The 22,188-nt window shown below is 42.2% G+C and overlaps 2 protein-coding genes across 2 annotated transcripts; one reads left to right on the forward strand and one right to left on the reverse strand.

The window, feature by feature from the left end:
- Positions 1–619: 619 nt before the first annotated feature.
- Positions 620–4,385, reverse strand: si:dkeyp-73b11.8 (BPTI/Kunitz domain-containing protein). The gene is made up of 6 exons (XM_061774487.1): positions 4,231–4,385; positions 3,161–3,352; positions 1,925–2,101; positions 1,805–1,849; positions 1,492–1,570; positions 620–1,410 (listed from the first exon to the last, which is right to left on the reverse strand). Exons 1-6 carry the CDS (start codon positions 4,295–4,297, stop codon positions 1,329–1,331), a joined length of 642 nt encoding a protein of 213 aa, XP_061630471.1. The 5' UTR covers positions 4,298–4,385; the 3' UTR covers positions 620–1,328.
- A 4,962-nt stretch (positions 4,386–9,347) lies between these two features.
- ca12 (carbonic anhydrase XII) lies at positions 9,348–21,073 on the forward strand. The gene is made up of 9 exons (XM_061774597.1): positions 9,348–9,480; positions 9,646–9,666; positions 13,545–13,718; positions 15,479–15,621; positions 19,284–19,379; positions 19,464–19,527; positions 19,605–19,762; positions 19,872–19,998; positions 20,336–21,073. The coding sequence occupies exons 1-9, from the start codon at positions 9,423–9,425 to the stop codon at positions 20,833–20,835; spliced, it is 1,341 nt and encodes a 446-aa protein (XP_061630581.1). The 5' UTR covers positions 9,348–9,422; the 3' UTR covers positions 20,836–21,073.
- The last annotated feature ends 1,115 nt before the right edge of the window (positions 21,074–22,188 follow it).

Consider the following 22,188-nt stretch of genomic DNA (forward strand, 5'->3'; position numbering starts at 1 on the left):
TAGTTCCCCAAACTTTAGGTGGAAATGATGGTGATGATGACGATGATGATGATATATATAATATATAAATTAATGGATACTTATTGTTGCGGAAACCTTTTAGTTAGCAGAATTTTCCCAACCATTCGGCTGAAATGTGAATACATATGCACCATACTGCAACTGCAGCATGTAAAGGATGTAGACCCCGAATTGGGACGCAGCCAGAGACTAAAATATTGAAATGTTGAGTGAATCGTTGTTTAGAAATGACAGAAATTTTTTATTCACAATCAGGACCGTATGCGTGAAAAACCTCATCAACAGTTTATGAATATGTAAATAGCAAATGGAATGGCAACATTATTAGATTTTTCACGCTGTACCAGATTGCTTAATTTATATACTGTACTGTACTGTATTTTTTACTGTAGTGACGGCATCATCAAGTAAATTAAATTGCTTTGGTTATCCCAATCTATCACATATTAATATTATAATGTAACACTAGTATAGAGGTTTATAGCTATTAGCTATGATATGAAATGGTGAATGAGGCCTCTGTAGAATCCTTTTTGTTTTGTTAGATATCCTTCCCGTAACTACTTTGCATATTTACTAACTAATTGTTAAAATGAAAACATTTACTGCATTTTGTTCAATTTGTATTGGTCTTTTATTTGATACAGCCTCCATGTGAAAATTAAATATTACAATAGTTCAAGGCTTATTTACTGCCATCCTCGGCTTACAGTGTTCGAATAAGCATTTACAACCAAAGTATGCTACATACTGTATGTTACCGTTAACGTGCACTGAAAAGCAACACTAAACAAGGAGCACATTTAGCAAATTTCCTCATAAGTAGTTAAAATTAAGTTCGATTAATTTCATGTCATGAAGCTGTTACATTTTTGTATTGGCACACAACCAATCAGATAAACAGTACCTGTTAAAAAAAATACGGAATGACTTTTACTTATGTGCAGTACTGCAAAGGTCAAAGGCCACTGTTGTATTCGTTGCTAAAGTGAAGGTGTTGAACTAGAATGTCACTCACTAGAGGGCAGACCTGTCAATGATGAACAGACACGTGCTGTCATTATGACGGGTGGGGGGTGGATGCCATTTTGTCTTAAATAGTGAAAATAGATTTGCAACTTTATCTAGATCCAAGATGTACAGATTCTTGTCAAAATGACTTGTGAAAAATGTCAAAACAACAAAGACAGTGGTGGCCCAAAACCTTTACTCAGTACCATGTGTTAAACAGAACGTTGGAGTCACATGCTTAAGTGTGCTATCAACACTTACACACACACAAAAAAGACCCCAAGGTGTTTGGTAGGTCATGCCATTTCAAGACTCTGCTCCTTGATAGGAGCTTCAGACTCTTCATCTTTACTTTGTGCCGATGCTTTCTGCTTTTTGCTACAGAAAGAGAACGGGAAGAGGTTACAGGAGAAACATAAATAAACATGTTCACAGATTTAAAAAAAAGTATGCTCTTACTTAGACTGAACTGTCAAGACAATGATGGTTATGATGATGGATGCGACAATGACAGCAAGCAGAACTCCACAGATGATTGCTGTTGAGGATGACCATCAAATGAGTAAATCTAACCACCTGATTAAATCTGTATACTATGGAGCCCCAGACATGCGTAACAGGGCAGGAAAAAAATTCACTTGTGCCCATAATGTGCACACAAAATACTAATTTGTGGACATGAAATAGGTATTTGCAACCTATTTTGTGGCCAGGAAGGAATGTTTTTCCTCTGTCATGTCTGGGGGTTTTTAGTTTATTGTTTTTTATCTACCGATTGGCGTGTCTGGCTCATCCTCCTCTTCTTCCGCTCGGTTATCTAAAAATTCATGTAAACACAATGAGTTGTGCTTTAAACGTACATGCACGATGGAGGTGGGGGATTTACACTTACCGTAGATACCGGCACAGGTGGCATTGCAGCTGTCATGGTCAAAAAATCGGTTTCCATTTCCATGACAGCCTGTCCAAAGGAATTTTTTGCACTTTCCATGGACGGAATCGTAGTAATATCTCAGAAACCTGCCGTTACATCCACCATTGAGCTTCGTCAAGTGGCAACTTGCCATTGCTAGGAGGGAAAAAAAAAAAAAGAGTAATAATTAGCTTCTCCCTCTGATGATGATGAGGATGTTGATAATAAATGAGGTCAGGTGTTCAAAGCTCTTTTCATTCACATGCCATCTGCTTATTTTCTTTATTTTCCTTCTCGTTAGTCTATTTATATTCAAATTTTTATTTTTATTAATACCATCAATGTTGCACCATCGGACCGAGAAAAATTCCTAGTTGTGAGTGTACCTCTCACTGTCAATGGCAATAAAGCGATTCAAATTCTTATTCTGCTATTTCATTTTTTCACCAGCTAGTGGCGTATTGCCTACACAAATGTGCAGCAGTGAAAAATTCCCCGTGACACCCTGGGCACAATGTTAGGTACTGTACATCTGAACCACCGTGAATATATTTTCTGAGCGGTAGCAACAATTCAGTCTTTACAAATATGATGTTCAGTTTTGACTGGTAAATGCATCAAATATTAGCAGAAGGATAGCAGGACACAGAAACCTGCAGATTATAAAATAAAATTACAAAGACACTGAATATAATACTTCTCATCATATTTATTCTACAAAATGTAACATTTTGGGGGCTGATTTGACATTAGATTGCCATGTCTAAAAATCAAAATGTGGTGAGCAGTAAATCTATATTTTTCACTTAGATGCATTTTTCCTCAAGATATCATGCAACAATCTATGAAATATACAATAATAAAGTATATATAAATTTTGGTTTCACTCTGTGTGCTTGTGGACGTTTTCTGAGGGTACACGGCTTTCATTCCAAAAACATTTATTTATGAAAGATTTTAATTTTCCCCTAGGCCTGAATAGTTGTTTTTCTATGTGTGCCTCGTGGTTGACAGGCGACCTGTCCAGGGCGTACCCTGCCTTTTGCCCAAAGTCAAACGGGATAGGGCCTGCAGGTCACCCGCAACCCTAATTAGGACAAGCCCATTATCCAATTATGTTAATGTTTCAAAGTCACCAGATACACCACCGGGTCTATATATTTTAAACATTGTATATTATAAGTTGACAAACTAAGAGCCACTATCCAATCTCACCATCTGTGGGGTAGATGCGGGCTATATTGGTCGAGCAGTTCTTCATGCACTCCCGTTCATTTAGGAAACGATTGCTGTTGCCTCCCTGGCCTTTGTATATGAACGGGCTGCACTGGTCATTGTTGGCGTCGTAGTACAAAGAAATGATGAAGCTTCTCCCAACACCTTCATCCTCAGTTAGGTGGCAAAAGTCTGTTGGATGGTGATGAAAATAACTACTAATTACAACATTGAACAGGCTTGTAATATCTTACATGCACCCACTTGCTATAAATGTTTGACTAACCTCATCACTCCCTCTTTTTACAACGGCAATAAAAAGCACCATCTATGCTACATTTTTAAACTTCCTGCCTTTCGTAGTTTTCAAAGGGGAATTGGTTTCGTATACTATCACACACTTTCTTTTTTTTCCCATAAATGACTTGATTTTTGAATGAAAAGCGATTCAAAGTGCTCTGTATACCATCCCAATCAGTCCCACGATTCTATCATTATAGTCTTTGAGTTCAGGTGTCAACACGTTGTTCGTAACTTTGGTTTATACAATAGTCATAGTCATTAGCGACGTGTAAATACATGAATATATTTAGGACTGTACTAGTCTGTCGCCCAAAGTCAACTGGGATAGGCTCCAGCTCACCTGGGACCCTATTGAGCATAAGCGCTATAGAAAATGAGTGGACTACAACCTTTCCATTTGAGTCATCCTGTTGAGTTTGCGCTCCAAGTCATAGGATGGCTTAAATGAGCTCAAATGAAATGATCTGCTCTTGAGATAAAAACAAAAAAACAAACTGATAGGTTCAGTCCAATTTAGTCCAATGTATCAACGTTTTTTGTGAGCGCCATCTTGCACAGAGACGACTCACTTGGAACTCTGCTTTCACTTGGTTTAGATATCAGTAAAATCAATTACAATCAAACTAAAAATTAATACAATTTCACCACAATACAAAGTAAATACATGTTTTTCAAGTACATCCATCTGCTGCTAGCTTGGCATAATTTTTAAAAATCTTTTTTTTTTTTTTTTTAATACAGATTGAGAGTGGAATGGAGTGGCCTACCTGGGATATCAGAATTGCCAAGGTGAAATACAGCAAAGACAATGGCAAAAAGTAGAAAATGCTTCATCTTGCAGTTTGCCTCTGATCTTTCTCACACCCACTGAGTGAGGATTGTGAACGACTGTGCGAGCGGGCTATCGTGACTGACCTTTGGACCGACATTCACACACATTTTCAATCGGAACGAATGTTAACGGTACAAAGTGGGATCGGGTCGACTGCAGCTGTGTGTGTGTGTGTGAGTGTGTGTGTGTGTGTGCGCTGTACACGGGCAAGCCAAGCCAGTGGCGGGCTGTGCATTCGCTACCTGTGCCTTTAACAGGGACTGATCCAACTTAATTCCCCATTTTATTACCACCACTATCATATCATGATAATAGAAACCATCAATAGGATACAATAAGGGGATATAACAGTATGCAACTGTGTCACACACATCATCTGGAGAAGTTCAGAAACACTATCCATTTGTTAATATGTACAGATGGCTAGAGGTGTGTTTTTCTAGTCAAAAGTTGGCCATGTGAGGAGAAATTTGAAATCTCTTTAAAGAAACAGTCCTATTGTTAATATAGTTTAAGTTACAGCAGCCATCACTGCTAATTCTGAAGGCCCTGGGCAGAGGAGATAGACACCGCAGCACATATAGGCTGCTTGGGCAAAAAAAAAACATCCACATTCAGTACATGTAATGGAAGCAGTGCAGCCAAGAAAAATGCTATGCAATGAAGAATCGACTGTTGGGAATAGATTAATACAATTTCCTGGAACAAATAAATACACACAAATATAATAGGTCAGTTCTTCTGATTGATTAGGCCATCATAGAAGGCCTTGCTGGCCCTGACCTTTCACCACTGAGCCAAGAGGAAGTTAGCTGTCATGGCAGATTAGCACATGTAAATGAAGAATAGAATAGAAAGCCTTTATTGTCATTTTATGGGCTGATACAAAGAAATTGGGGAAATTAGAGCACATGGTATTCTCAGGCGGTCCCCCGTTCATGTACTAACCAGGCCCAGCTTTTGAGATCAGACAAGATTGGGCGTTCTCAGGGTTGTATGGGCGTAAGAATATGTAGATGCTATTTAAAATATATACTGATCATGAATTTAATTTACTCTCTGCTGTATATATTGTGACATCACAAGAGGTACACCAGGGCCGGAAGAATTCACTTCTGAGAAATGTTCCAAATACTGTAAATTAAAACTTGGTTTTATTACAGAGCCGCTGGTTGGTTTAATTAACACAAAAATCCAGCACAGAGCCTCAAGGGTCAAAATATAAATGTCAGAAGAAGAGGTTTTCTTCTCTCAAAAATCAAAATCTACTTTCCTCCATGTTGTTTTGGCCGCTTTCTCTATTCTTTTTCCAACTCTTTCCATCCACCTCCTCACTGTGTCTCAGCTCCTTGGCTTCCTCGGCCCGACGTCCTCGGCATGTTGACAGAAGACCATAAGGCATCCCAGCGTGACAGAGGATATACGTTTCCATGTTGGCTTTCCGGTCTGTGCACAACAGAAAAGTTAAAAGGCTGCAGGCTCAAGAACCATCGAGTTACTCTGGTTTCCTTGGTTCTTTGCATCCATTGTATAGGGGATTGATCCGTCGCCCACGTGATCCTCCTTCCCAGTAGCTAGTATTTGAGGGCTTCCAGGGCCCATTTTATGGCGAGACATTACTTTTCTACAATGGCAGTTTTTCCTCTCTCGGCAGCAACTTCTGACTCAAAAGATTGGGTCTTCCTCACCCCCATTGACCTGGGTGATCACAGCACTCAGACCCTACTCAGAGGCATCTGGCTGGACTACAAATTCCCTGCTGAAGTCTGGGGCAGTCAGCACCGGTGTTGAATACAGGGCCCTCTTTAGGTCAACAGATGCCACTCCAGCCCTCGGATTCCACTTCACCATCCACGTATGTCTCTTGGTCTCCAATTCTGTGAGAGGGGCAGCTACCATAGCAAAGTTAGGTATTAATCGCCTATAGTAATTAGCAAGTCCCAAGAAGAATCTCAGTCTTTTTTTTTATTTATTTATGGTCTTTTCCAGCTCTGAATGGCCTCAATTATTGCCTCCTGGGGCTTCTAAAGCCCTCGGCCAAAAGTATACCATAGGTAGTTTGTTTCACTGAATGCCAGCTTACATTTCTTGGGATTTGCTGTCAAACCTGCTTGTCGGAGGGACAGCGTGCATTTCCCAAGCTTTTAATTAGTTCGTCGACATGAGGCATAGGATAGGCGTCAAACGCCGACACTTCATTCACCTTCCGGGAATCATCACAGAAGCACACTGTGTTGTCAGGCTTGTCAGTCAGTACTATGGGGCTTGACAAGGCACTTTTAGAGGGTTCTATTACCTTCAAGTCTAGCATCTTCCTTATCTCCTCAACTGTTTTCTTGCGGGCCTCCGGTATTCGTTACAGCTTTTGGTTCACCGTGTTTCCAGGTTGCCTGAGTATTTTATGTTCCACCTTGTGTGCAACCTGGAACAGATGAAAAGACATCCTGGTTACCATCCACCAACTCCTTTGCCTGCTGCAGTTGGTGAGGATCAAGGTCTAGGCCGAACGTCACTTGGTCCCGAGCAAGAATGGACTGCTCTCTGGGAGGAAGACAAGTGAACAACACCTCTCGTTCATGCCATTTTTTAAAGGAGATTAATGTGATATATTTGCTCAACTTTCCTCTTCCCTGGTTGCCGCACCTTGTAGTTGACTTCACCAACATTTTTGATAATTTCAAAAGGGGCCTTGCCAGGTACCCAGGAGCTTGCATTTTAGTGTGGGGACGAGTACACTATCTCTTGGTTCAAATTCCCTAGGTTGGGCTGTCCTATTATACGTACCGCTCTGTTCCATCTGGGCTTTCTCCATGTGTTCTATTGCAATGGGCATCACAGCAGCCATCCTATCTCTCAGTGGTCCCACATGTTCAATCATGGTACGGTGGAGATAGGGTTGCTCCTCCCACGTCTCTTTTGCTATGTCTAACAGGCCACTGTGTTTATGGGAATAAAGCAGATCAAAAGGTGAAAAGCCAGTGGAAGCCTGAGGAACTCTCTTACCGAAAATAGGAGATAGGGGAGTAGCTGGTCCCAATTTCTTCCACCCTTGTCGATGGCCTTTCTCAGCATCACTTTCAGAGTCTTGTTAAACCTCTCTCCGTTTGCGGGTGGTAGACCGAGGTTCTCAGCTGCTTTACTTGCAAAAGAGCACACAGCTCCCTGGTAACTAGTGACATAAAGGGGGTGCCTTGGTCTGTAAGATTTTCTTTTTGAATCCCCACCCTGCTGCTCAAGAGAAAAAGTTATTTTGCTATTCGTTTTGGACTTGCCTTTCTTAAGGGGATGGCGTCAGGGTACTGGGTGGCATAGTCTACAATCACCAGTATGTATTGGTGTCCTCGAGCTCTCTTAGGGAGTGGACCCACAATATCCATCCCCACCCTCTCAAAAGCTGTTTCTATAATAGGCACTGGGATACGCGGGTTCTTATATGACTGTTTTGGAGCTTTTAACTGGCAATCTGGGCAACTCTGGCAGTTTTCTATTTCCTTGTGCACACCTGGCCAAAATAACCTCTGAAGTACTCTTTCCTTTGTTTTCTCAACCCCCAAGTGGGCCCCCTGTTTTATGCAAACTCCACACAGGCGGGGCCGGGGATTGAACCCCGGTCCTCAGAACTGTGAGGCAGACGCTCTAACCAGTCGTACACCATGCCACAGGCATGGCGATATGCGTCCACATCATCGTTCCCAATTTTGGGGATGAAATCACTTGCCTTGGGTTTAGCTCTTGTTAAACAGCTCAGCTGTTTATGCTCAAGATGAAATAACAAAATGTAACTCAACAGCACTGTTGAATGTATCCCTTTCTGTATGTCCAACAATAAAATGCGACAGTGGGAACGCAAAGCTTAAGTCCAGGCCAAAAACCGGAGATCTGAACTGCCAGTGTGAAGACACATTTTACAATACACGTAAACACCTTATGTGGGGTATACACATATTGACAATTGACCAAATTTGAGAATTTCCCCTCCTTTGCGATCAAAGTAAGAAAAAGCCTGCTTATCGGATCACGTCTCTAAAAGAGTGTCCTGAGCAATTATCCTTTGGTGTAGAGAGTGTTCGGATTGATTGTTCCTCCTCTTGCTGTTTGGAAAACGGTGGGGGCCGACAATCATAAATGTTCAATATTTCCGATGGCAAATTATTATGTGTGGACGGATGGAATGACGGGGGTGGGGGGTACGCACAGAATTTTCCTTCCAGATGTTATTTGTCGGGGAGGGATGGTGGGGGGTGAAGGGGTCTTTGGGCTCCTAAATGCTCAGGGCCCTGGGACAGTTGTGTCCCCCCCCCCATACTATAAAATCAGTAAAAACACACATGGTGATTTCCCCCCCCCCCCCCCCCCCCCCCCTTCATAGTTACTGGGGTCTCTTACACAAATCGGTTAAGATGTTAAAAATCTATGTGTGCACCACTGCTTTCGTGCATGAAATCTTAAATAAAATTGAGTCATCTGGATGATGCATTTACAACTTTTTAATTAAGAGCAGATGTTGCTCTTTCTTTACAGTAATAATGGCATTTTTAAGTCTGAAACCTCATTTTAAATTAAAATTTGAACGTGTGTTATCATGTACAAAATGAAAAAATAATCTGAATATCAAATTCTAAACCCATACATGCATTCTGAAGTGTGTCAATGAGTTTGTGTGCATGTATATCTTGTTTCTTTATAAAGTGACGTTAGCAACTACTAGACAAGGATGAATATCACAGCTCTTTTAGCGGTTTCTGGAGACCAGTATGGACGGGCATCCTTTTCATAACTTTGTCGTTTTTAAAAATGTTTTCACAAGGTCAGAAGACTATCTGTACATGCTTTACATCATGCCTGTCCATAAAGAAGAAAAAGATGGTGTTGAGTGACCATAGAAAGATAGAGCCCTGTAAACACACACTCCTGCAAGTACACACTGGGCCAGAGGCACTTGACAAAGATCCTGTGGAACCAGTGGACTTGTCACAGAGTGTGTTGACAAGAGGACACAGTAGGCTGGTGTTGTTATGACTGTGACGTCAATGGAGGCTACAATGAGAGACAACGTGCACTTAAAAGCGATGTGGAGGCTTGTGGTTTGCTGCACTAACCGATCCACATCAGTCAGAGAACACCAAGATGCTGCGTTTGAGCCACACACTCATCGCTATATTACTGCGAGTGATTGTGGCGTACGGTAAGATGATTTCAGGCTCAAACAGCGTTATTTTATTATTACTTCTCAATGAATGCTTAATTGCAGGTGGTTTGGATTTCGAATGACTTTACAATCTTTAAAAAGTGGAACCGAGTTCTCCTAATTGCATATTAATTTACAGTGGAAACTATCTGTCTGTTTCAGGAGCCAAATGGGGCTACACCAGTAAGTTTGATGATACTTTTCTCACATTTTCTTCATTGTGCTTGTGAAATAATTTCAACACATTATTCCTCGCAAATTGTACTCTTACATTTTTAAGTTATAATGACTAAAGGTACATCTAAAATAAAACAATAATATGGTAGAAAAGTTCATTTATTTCAGTACTCGTACAGTATATTAATTAATTAAATACTTTTTCCCTACCTAATTTCTACAGTAAAAATTATTTTCATTGTTTCTTGATTGTTTGTTACATAATATTCTAGTTTCTAGAGCTGGTGAATTTGGGGTTCTCGTTTGCTGTGAGCTATAATCATCAAAATTCTACATATATATTTTAAAAAACGAAATATTTCACTCTGAGTATGTGTAGTGCATTTCACTTGTTGAATTGAACTGCCTAACTAAATTAAGCTTTTGACATTATTGCAATTTATTGAGCTGTACCTGTATACATTTATTAAGGAACCCTGGGGATTTTAATTTTGTTTATGTCACAGAAATAATGGGGTAAAATCGTGGGGCATAAATTACGTGTAACTGATATCCATATGCATGCAATCTTGCATTAAGTTACTGAGTTTGAACTTCATTATAAATATTTTTCCTGGATGAATGTTTGGTTCATTTATTTTTAAAAATAGTCATTTGTATGGTATTGTCTAAAACAGCTCTTTACTCAAATACTTTTCCACACTGTCATGCATGTGCAAATTAGAGGAATCCTATAATTAGGAGGTCTGATTGTCCCTGTTTTAATCATAGCAGTGGTTTGGCATTGATAAGAGCGGACGAGGCTTTGTGCATCACAAATCTGCAGTTGTTATACATGTGAATAGGAACAATCAAGACATTTACATAAAGCTCTGTAAAACTATCTTGATGATTCACTGAGTCATGTCGCCATGCACACTTGTAAAACCCTCTGGCAGAAAAAAATTAAACACAGCGTGGTATAGTTCACCCTCAGTTAGGTTCAAAGCATCCAGAGGGTCAACCTAGTGGTTAAGAGCCCAGCCAGCCAGAGGCCACTTGACAAGGACACAGCTGACTCACAGACCACCCCAATCAAACCTTGAGATCCAAGACAAAGATGGCAATAATTAAGAAGAAGAAGAAGAATCATCTTTTATTGTCATGAACATGCATGCATGCACACGAAATTTGTTCTCTGTATTTAACCTATCACAGTGCACACATACACATGTTAGTGGAACACACTGGAGCAGGGGGCAGCTGAAGCACCCGGGGAGCATTTCGGGGTATCTGTGTCTTGCTCAAGGACACCACAGCCATGAGTCCGGGGGATGTTGCCGGATGGTCCAGTCGGGGTCTTGAACCTAGGTTCCCCACAGTGGCAGGCGATGATCTTAACCATTGGGCCACGGCTGCCCCATTGCCCCATAATTGTTCTCTTTCTCACTGCAAATATTGGTTGATGATGTCTTTGTAGAACAGCTCAAGGGGCCTCATCACAAGATAGGCAGTATCATTAAAACAGCAACTATGCAATTGTGGAAGAGAAGTAAGTTCAGTAAATAAGCCCGAACTGAATAAGGATTCACATCAGTCAAGCTGTCAGGATGGGTGCATCACTTCATGTTGCATCAGTCATTCCTAAAATGGCATACAGAGAGCTTTAATTTTGGTGGATGAATTCAACAATTATGAATCTGGAACAAATAGCTTTACTGGAAACTACACGTTGAACGAAGCTTCTTCACATTCAGACAATAATATTATTCCGCTTTGATTCGAGACACAAAATTTAGTAGGCTATCATCTCTTCAACATTATGAGGTATCTTTGCCCAATCTCTTTTTAAACCAGAGCCATAAGCACTGCAGTGTGTCACTGCCAGTGGTAATTAGCTTAGAATATACTGTATTGAAGTCCCTGTAAAGTGCAAATTAATGTCTTGTAAATTTAACACACCACAGAGAGGGATGTTGTTAACAACCCTGCCAAATGTAAATGATGAAAGAAATTGATTTTTTTTTAGTATTTAAACGGAGGCTTCAAAATTGTGAAAGGTCAAGCCCTCCTTTCCTCTCTCAAACGGTGTGGCCGTGTCCACTGAATGTGCTGAAATCACGCCCTGCTTACCTGTCAAACAAATACCACTTCTACAACCTGGAAAAATGGATGCTACTTCGTCTAGCATCAATCTTTTAACTACACATAACTACAAGTTTGAGCCACGAAAACACATCGTCGCAGGGTTATTCCATGCCGTGAGAACAAGGCGCTCTATAGCAGCTACGCAGTCTGAGGCCCCAGCTCACATGCTGGCTGTCACGTCAGACTTTTTTTTCCTCACTCTTCCAACTTTCCTCCGTGACGTGCGCGCACACTCATAGCTGACAAAGTGATGTTCTTAAGCAGCCACGCCAGCCCGAGTGCCTGGTCCTCACGCTAGCTGACAAGTCAGACGTTCTGTCCACTTAGATGGCGTAAGCAAAAAAAGCTTTGGCATTCAGCGTGGCCGAATTCCCTCGTAGTATTTGTTTGTTTATTGTATTATTGTATTGTATGTGCGGCACGGTGGCCGACTGGTTAGAGCGTCAGCCTCACAGTTCTGAGGACCCGGGTTCAATCCCGCCTGTGTGGAGTTTGCATGTTCTCCCCGTGCCTGCGTGGGTTTTCTCCGGGCACTCCGGTTTCCTCCTACATCCCCAAAACATGCATTAATTGGAGACTCAAAATTGCCCATAAGTGTGACTGTGAGTGCGAATGGTTGTTTGTTTGTATGTGCCCTGCGATTGGCTGGCAACCAGTTCAGGGTGTACCCTGCCTCCTGCCCGATGACAGCTGGGATAGGCTCCAGCACGCCCGCGACCCTAGTGAGGAGAAGCGGCTCAGAAAATGGATGGATGTATGTATGTATTGTATGTATGCGTTTGTCAAAGTACGAGCCCTGGAATTCACCCAAAATGGCTGCCTCTGTTCAATTTCAGACATTGAGCCTTGAGACTTTTTGGTATGTTGTGTTTTGATAGACATACAGTATCTACTAAGTTCTGTTCCGATTATTATTTTTTTACTCTCCAGGGGGCAAAACTGATCGAATTTTGGGGCGGAGAGGGTCGTGTTGGGGAACTCTAAAATACATACATTTCACCAGGATACACGCTTGCCAAAATTGGTGGCTTTTCAGTTACATGAAGCCCCCCCCCCCCCCCAAATGCAATTAATTAATTGAAAGAATGTATTACAAAACACAGCGATTTGAAGAGAGCCTTCTAAGCTTGGACTCAAATTAAACTTTGGTTGAAATACTTTTCTCCAGCTTGTTTATTGGAAATGTTTTTGGCTCATATGTAGTGTTGTGGTTCACATAACTGACATTCATGCAGCTGGTAGGGATTAGTTCCAACTCATTGCATCATTCAGTATCACCCTATGATTTACCCCCAGCTAAAGTCAGCTGGGTTAGGCCTAGCAGTGTAGAAAAATTAAGAAAGAATGCTTGGATGGGGTGGCATGGTGGACGACTGGTTAGAGCGTCTGCCTCACAGTTCTGAGGACCGGGGTTCAATCCCCGGCCCCGCCTGTGTGGAGTTTGCATGTTCTCCCCGTGCCTGTGCGGTTTTTCTCCGGGCACTCCGGTTTCCTCGCACATCCCAAAAACATGCATGGTTTGTTAATTGACAACTCTAAATTACCTATAGGTGTGAATGTGAGTGCGAGTGGTTGTTTGTTTGTATGTGCCTTGCGATTGGCTGGCAACCAGTTCAGGGTGTACCTCGCCTCCTGCCCGATGATAGCTGGGATAGGCTCCAGCACGCCCGCGACCCTAGTGAGGAGAAGCGGCTCAGAAAATGGATGGATGGATGGATGCTTGGATGGACTTACACTGATTTTATTTACATGCTCAGATGGAGAAAGCCAATGGCTTCAACACTACCCATACTGTGCTGGACCTATGCAGTCTCCAGTAGACTTCAAGACAGGGAGGCTCATCTTTGACGCATCTTTACGCCCAATTGTGCTTGAGAACTATGATCTGACCGGTCAAGGCACTCTTACTCTGAAAAATAATGGACACTCAGGTGAGTATTTCATCCCTTTTGAAATGCATGTTGAGGCATAGTTTAGTCTCCCGAGGGAGGTTTTCCCAAGCCTTTTCAGCTGAAGACCAAAATTAGAAATTAAATTTTGATCCTCCCCACAACCCAAACATACTGAAATATACCATGTGTTGCAAAAACATCAACATATATTGTACATAAAAAAAAAAAGATACAAAACACAGAGTACATGGATTTACTGAAACAAACATGAATCAAAAGAAATTGTATGCCTTACCATTTTGCACCCTGACGCTGTTTGCAAAACCTTGCTCTCGACCCAGTTCAACGTAGGTAAGGTGCACCAACATTACACCTCCTTTAGGATGGGAATGACAACGTAGAATAAATAAATGATTGTGGTGTAACATAATCACTATAAATGACCCTTACAAAAATGGAGCAGAAAATGATAGGTGGCTCTCGTTTGTTTCGACATCTACCACTTTAACTCTTCTCGCCCTTCTTTTCTTAGCAGCCATTTGACCAAATGAAAGAGCTCCACATTTATTCTGGGAAATTATGAACAAAGATTACTCATCTGCTATGCCTCCTTTGGACAGGGTCTGGTTAATCTTCACAGCAGCAACTGGCACTGGTTAGCACGACTATGCCAAAAACCTGCTGATCCATTTGCGGTTATGCGAGGAAAAGAACCAGTTAACAAAACTGGTACTTGTACTGGCTTGATGAGCCAGAGTGGTGGCACGCATCATCTTCAGTGTGAAGCATGTCTGAAATGTGCTGAGAGAATCTTCCATTTAAAAAAAACTAAAATTTGTCATGCACTGATTTACCATGAAGAGCTGTGGTCGCTTGAGCCTCTGTAATGTTTGGACTTACAGTATCTTTGATGGTTGGTTGTTAGCCGAAAAACTGCTCCTACCCCTAACAAGAACTGCATTATAAGTTGGTGCAAACCCAAACAAAAATGCTGCTGTTAATAATGGTAGGGTTCCGCTGTCTTACATTATCCACTCTGAATCATGGCATTAACATATGGGCAAATAAACACATTGCGCCATGTTTTTCCACACTTTTGCAACCAACTCACCCCCAGTGGAAATCTACGCCTTCATAAGTGCAATCTAGAGTTTGACTTCATGCTTCAAATCAAATCAATTCAAATCAAATGTATGTATATAGCAAACTTCGTACATTAAAATACAACACAAAGTGTTTTACAGAAATTAAAAGTGACAAAAAATGTATAAAGTACAAGAATTATACCCACTCCTTCCACCCTCACATTTAAACACAAAACACATCCACATGAACACGCAAAACCACACATATACACACACAAAGCACACATCGTTTAATAGTGTATATACATGGCAAGGCACTGAGGATCCAGGTGAGGAAAGCCAAACCTGTGGGGAGCCATCCACACCGAGATGTGCCGCCGCCCGCAGTCACAGAGGATGCCTACAAAGACCACGATGACCCAGGAAGACTGAGATGGTACACCCCTGTCCACCGGACCACGGGGAAACTGCAGAATGGAATCCCCATGGGTAGCCCAAACACACCTCCCAGCATGGAGGCTCCCATGAGACAGTGGATTTAAACTTTAAAAGATTAGGACTAAAAGGCAATAGGACATAATAAAAATCTGAAAGACAGTAAGAAATACAATAAAATAGGATAAAGATAACAAAAGTAATGAATATATAAATGAATATTCACTTCACAGTGAAGAATGAAAGAAATAACTGGCTTTTGTGTCATTTGGTTCACAGTCCTAATAGTACTTCCCTCAAAGATGTCCATCACCGGCCTCCCTCAACGCTACACTGCAGCTCAGCTCCACATCCACTGGGGCTCCAAAACCAGTCCTCGGGGCTCTGAGCACACGGTCAACGGTAAACAGTATGCTGCGGAGGTAAATAAAGTCAAAGGCATCTCATTCCGTTATGGAACTAACTTCCACACTAACTACGTCGAGCTACAACTCTGTCTTGAATGGTAACGGGTGACACTCGACAGGCAGATGACCCCAAACTGCAGTACTAATGATGAATTCAGCCTTTGCAAGACTTAACACTACTCACACTACACTTTGTAGCTGTCTGTTGCAAGGATGGAACATCGAAAATGATAAAAAACGTTAGTCCCACATTTCAAAAGCATGCATGTTAAGTTACAGCATTTTCACGACCATAGGGCGCATCGCATTAAAAGGCGCAGTCTCAGTTACGGGGTCTATTTCTGTATTTAACACATACATAAGGCGCACCGTATTATTGGGCGCTGGCATGGTAAAACATACGCTAGATTAAAACATACGGTAGCATGCATGCACGCTAAAACAATGTTTTTAAAAAGGCAGCAGGAGCAAAACTGGGTATGGTTGTACTTTATTGAAGTATTTATCAATGTACTCATGTTATATTTTAATCAATCCTCATCCACAAATCCATCAAAGTCCTCATCTTCTGTATCCGAAATGAATAGCTGGGCAAGTTCGCCATCAAACATGCCAGGTTCCCTCTCGTCTTTGTCAGAGTCAGTCTCGTTGCCGGGGGGCTGTTAAGCAATGATATGCCGGCTTTAGCAAAAGCTCGGACAACAGTCAAAGCAAATATATTAGCCCAAGCATCCACAATCACAATTCACATATGGTGGCGTAACTCTGCCGGCATTGCCTCCCAGTCTTAGGTGCACTTGGTTTTTCACAGCAGCTGTGAGATCCGCGCGCATGGAGTCACAGATCAATAGGGACGGTGACGTGTTGTTTGAGCTACAGCACATCCAGTCTCTTTACGTACACCTCACTCAGCCACTCTCTCATTTTCTCCTCGTCCATCCAGCCCTTTTGATTGGCCTTAACAATGACTTCGGCTGGAAACTTTTCTTTAGGCAGCGTCGTCCTCTTAAAAATCACCATCGGTGGCAGTTTCTGTCCATTACCATGGCAACCAAGCACAACAGTAAAAGCCGACTTCTCGTGCCCCGTTGTGCGTATCGCTACCTTGGTGGTCCCCTTCTTCTCTACAGTGTGGTTCACCGGGATGTCGAAAGTGAGCAGCACCTCGTCCATGTTGGTGATGTGGTTGGGCTGGATGTATTTGGCGGCAATCTTTTTACTGCAGTAGGAGCGGAAGATGGCCATCTTTTCCTTGTAATCCGCCAGAGGTTGCTGCGCCACGGTAGTCCTTGCCCGGATGGATAGATGGCGCCGTTTCATAAAACGAACGCACCAAGACTCCCTCAGTTGAATGGTGACTGTAGAGACGCTTCTCCCGACTGTTCTTTGATCATTAATCCATTGCTCGAGTTGGTCTTCCAACTCGGGCCACCTCGCATTGTTTCCGCGGAAACTCAGCTTCGCCTTCTTGACTTGGCGAAGCTCGTTTTCCTGCTTCCTCCACTTGCAAACCATGGATTCGTTGATCTTGAATTCTCTCGTGGGTGCTCGATTCCCATGTTCCTCCGCGTAACTGATAGCTGTCAGTTTAAACTGTACTTCGTAAACGTGTCTCTTCGTAGGTGCCATTTTTGGGGTCTTTACCCAAACCGATGCACATACTGGAACTATATACCTACTGGGGGCGTGTCTTTAGCGTCCTCTGTCACGCGCACCCTTCCCCCTTTACGTCCGCATCTGTCCTCAGTCACATCAACCTTCCTCTATATAAGCAGCTTGTCGGCAGGAAATGCTCCCAGTCAGTCAAGCGGAGCGCTCATCACACAACAACATTTACAAATTTTGGAACTCGGTGCACACATAAGGCGCGCCGCATTATATGGCCCCCCTTCCATTTTGGAGAATATTTAAGACTTTTAAGCGCGCCTTATGGTTGTGAAAATACGGTAACTGAAGACTCTTAAATTGTCCAAAGTGAATGGTTGTCAATTACTCCTGCCTCTTGCCCAAAATCAGCTGGGATAGGCTCCAGCTCACCTACGACACTAATGAAGACGAGCGGGATAGAAAATGGATGGATGGATGGCAGAAGGCTGGTTGTACTATCAATAGCATGCCTCTTAAACACATACTGTATTTGCACTGATGCTTAGTGTAGTCCACGCTTACAGTAAAGCCCTCCGAGCTTTATTCTAACAGTTTACATTTGTACCCAGCGAGGAACATTTATAGACATTATTGTATAGGATTTGACTACAGGCAGCCCCACAAAAGGTATGGAAAGTTAAAACGTATCTTTTTTCAAAATTATTTGAGTCCTTTTAAAATGATTTTTATGTATTTATTTACTTACCTGTGCCGCCACACGATTGCGTGGCAGCGACTGCATAGCCACATGTAAGGTCTGTGTCTCTCAGTGGACACAGGGACTCAGTTGTCCACGTGTCCTTTCAAGTCATTCCAGAATCCACAACCACACTTCTTTGATGACATGTTGTTTTGGACTCATGGCATGAAGGGATATAACCAAAAAACCTCGATGTCCACTTTGATTCCCCTAAAACGGTATATAAATAAATGTTCTCTGATTTGATATAAATGACTACCATGACAATGCGCCGCACTAAAAATAGAATATTGTCAAACTAATAATATAATTTTTTTTTATTGTCCCTAAGAGACCTCCCACTGTGTTTAGAAGAAGAAGAATCCCCTCTATTGTCATGAACATGCATTCATGCACACAAAAATTTATCCATCAGTGAACACACACACTTCTTAGTGGAACACACTTGCGCAGGGGGCAGCTGAAGCGCCCCGGAGAGCTGTTCGAGGTATCAGTGTCTTGCACAAGGACACCACAGCCGTGAGTCCGGGGGATGTTTGGGGATGGTCCGGTCGGGGTCTTGAATCTAGATCCCCCACGGTGGCAGGCGATGATTGAAATCTTCTATTTTATTTTATTTATTTTATTTTATTTTATTTTAATACCTGCTTGGTGCCAGTATTATACCCTGTAGAGACTCATTTCCACAGCTTTTAAATAAGCTTGAATTTTCTTGGTGGAGTCCATTGTCCACAGGCAACAAGTTACTGCTGGCGATGTGAACCATGTTTCTCCTCCAATTGTACAGGCACCGAATTGCTCACTAGTTCATAGATTTTACAGATGGAATGTGTAGGCACTGCCAGTGTGTTGGAGGTGTCAAGTTTGGTTGCCTGAGGAGCTAATAATTCTGCTATTTGTGGATGGTGTGGTCCTGATGTGACTTCATCAAACTGTGATCTCACATAGTTGTTGGGATGACTGAAGTCAGGGAGGAAGGAAGGATCATAAGTTTGACGGTAATGTGGTTGCTGTATTGGTCTCTCAGGGTTAAAGTGAGAGCAAAGCCCAAAGGTGGTCCATTTACAGCCTCACCCTCAAACACGGTTGCAGACTCAGAGTAGGGCTGCTTCTCTAAAAGGGGCCAGCTGATGTGGCCCAGGCATCTGTTTTGGATGTCTCCTGGACGCTTCCTTGGCGAGGTAGACCTCAGGAGACCTACGTAGTCATGCTGGAGTGATTATGTCCGGCCTGATGTCCTACTCAGACTGCCTCTACTGCGGCCTGGATTAGCAGAAGAAAATGAAAATGTATATTTTCCACTATAACCCATTTCTCCCCTCTTTTACAGCTGCACATTGTTCACTACAACTCAGAAAAGTACCCCAACGTATCCATGGCTTTTGACAAATCTGACGGTCTGGCTGTACTGGGTGTTTTTATTGAGGTGACAATCTTTAGAACCTTTATGTTGGGATTGACTGTGACTACCTGTTCATCTGACCATCTAACTTCTTTTTTTTCCAAACAGATTGGGGCCTCCAGTCCAGGCTATGAAAACTTTTTATCACATCTCAGTCAAATCAAAACCAAGTGTGAGTCCAACAGAATTTGTTTTGTTGCGAGTATATATGTGGCAGACAGGTTGAATGACCTCTCTTTTTATTTATAGCTAACACCAAAACAATTCCTGCTTTTGACATCAGCTCTCTGATGCCGAAGCGTCTGGATGAGTATTTCCGGTACGACGGCTCTCTGACGGCACCACCTTGCTATCAAAGTGTAATGTGGACAGTGTTCAAGAAACCTGTCACCATCTCTCATTCTCAGGTGCGATCGTGTTGACTTATTTACCAATTTCATTCGATACAAATCGGCTGTGAACTGATACGTCTGAACACTTAATTTTAACATGTTTCAATCTCTCTCATGTTTGCAGTATGACACCTTGACAGCAACCCTCCTCGCCTCCCCGGCCAATCACGTCACTCCCGTGCCTCTTGTTAACAACTTCAGGAATCCACGCCCTATTGAGAACCGTGTTGTCCTGACCTCCTTTAAGCAAGGTAAGAATGCTCTCCATGAAAGATGCATGGCTATTGAAGCAATCCCATATCAGCTTTAATGCACGTGTTGACTTTTGTCCTGCTTGGGATCAGTTGCTGAGTTAGTACACCTTTAACCATCACACTGGTTTCCAGATCTGGAGCCCTAACATTTGTCCTTAAGGTGTCCTGCTTTTTAAATGGCTAACATGTTGGCGTAAAATACCTTGGTACTTGGCTTTCCGGACTGTCTGTTTGACGGCAATGTGCTTTTTGGCTGAGCATGATGGCATCTGAAAAAAATCTCCCCTGTGCCTGAATGTACAACAAAATGTGACTGGCTCTGCGTCTAATGTAGGAGTGACAACCTATATGTCAGCCACCTGCATCCTCCAGAGGAAAGCAATCATCCGCCAACTGTTGGTTGGTGACGTAGAGGAGGTAATTGAAAGTGGACTCCTGCCACAAAGTGCCACCAAGTTGCTCTATCAGGGGTATACAAAAACAGAACACACTGGATTTACATCGTCAGTTAAAACTTCATATGATCGGCTGGCGAAGTTGCAGGAGATCACTCAGCCGACATTGGCCTTTGGCTCATTGCTGCAACAGAAGTCTCTGGAGATCAAACAGTCCACAACCACCAAGAGCCTGCCCGTTTCTCTTGCTGAGGCCGTACTCCCTAAACTCAATCTCAAAAGCTACCTGGCCTGTAAGGCAGACGTCGTTCCCGCAACCATCAAGTTTCTCCTCAGTGGACGGCCCCTGGTGGGGGAAGAGGATTTCTTCCTGCTTGACCCATACCTTGACAGTTATACAATGCATCCTTGGCTTGTGCAAAGGGAGTGGGAGGACTAGATGCCTCACATAGTGGTGTAATTTTCTGTTGCACACATCAGCCATGTGTTTCAACCATGTTATTCAAGTTAAATTATTTATTCCAGTGTGTGGACATAATAAGAAATTATTTTTGTGATCATTTACAATTCTGATTCAATTCACACACTGTGTACCAATTATATCATCGGCCATATTGAGCTAACATTACAACCAAGATTGTTTGAGCTACAGCACATTTTGGGCTTTGGGTTCTCTAACTTTGTATTTCCTTGAAAAGCTTAAAGTAAACTATTTTAAAAAACAAAAAGCGTCTTTGTGTATCAATTTGTAAAATATTTAAATTCAATTTTACCTTGACCTACGACTGCCTCAACGAGCTGTCTAAGGTTGATGTGTGTGTGTGTGTGTGTGTGTGTGTGTGTGTGTGTGTGTGTGTGTGTGTGTTGCGGGCCAAAATTTGAGGTACAAGTAGACTTGAGCTACGGAGCTGATCCACTTTCAACCATTTATTAAATGTGACAGTCAAACACAAATATAAAATGAAACCACTCGCAAGGGGTTACAGAAGGTACGAAACTCACATCCAGACGCACACCCTTAAAGGCACACGTTATGTGACTTTGAGTTTGTCACAGCGTACAGTATTTACAGTTTATAAAACCGGTTGATTTCTTGACACTCTTATTATGTTTTATTATGATTTTATGCCAACCAGTTCAGGGTGTACCCCGCCTCCTGCCCGATGACAGCTGGGATAGGCTCCAGCACGCCCACGACCCTAGTGAGGAGAAGCGGTTCAGAAAATGGATGGATGGATGATTTTATGCAACATTGCTATTTTTCTAATACTCGTTTTACAAAATGTTTGTGGTCTTTTTTTGGGGTCATTCATTTCAATGGGGGATGTTGATTTAAAATCTGAGCAACTTTAGTTATGAGCTTGGTGACGGAAAGAATTAAACTTGTAAGTCAAGGTACCACAGCACAGTCGGCATGCTCAACTTGGCAAAGAGGTGCTTGATCAAGTATGATACTTGACATTAAAGTTGTTGTAGAGACAAGGGCCTTTGTTGTTTTGCTGCTCCTATGGATGAATGCTGGTATGTGGTCTTTTTGTAAAATTTCACCCTATATGTTAACTTTTTGTCATGTGTCACCCCAAAACAGCTGTCTTTCTTGAGGCACTAACATCTTCACTTGCGCTATCTAATGAGATCTATTAGGAAAGCAGGATTTAAAAAAAAAAACATGCTTTTTGCCCCTATCACACCTCCAAATGAAAAATATATGCTTAATAATGAACACATTATTATATCACACAACAAAATGATCATCTTTTTAGGTTGTACAGGTATACCTATTGGTGGTGAG

This window comes from Phyllopteryx taeniolatus, chromosome 5, assembly GCF_024500385.1.
Source record: "Phyllopteryx taeniolatus isolate TA_2022b chromosome 5, UOR_Ptae_1.2, whole genome shotgun sequence".
In the NCBI taxonomy this organism is placed as follows: domain Eukaryota; kingdom Metazoa; phylum Chordata; class Actinopteri; order Syngnathiformes; family Syngnathidae; genus Phyllopteryx; species Phyllopteryx taeniolatus.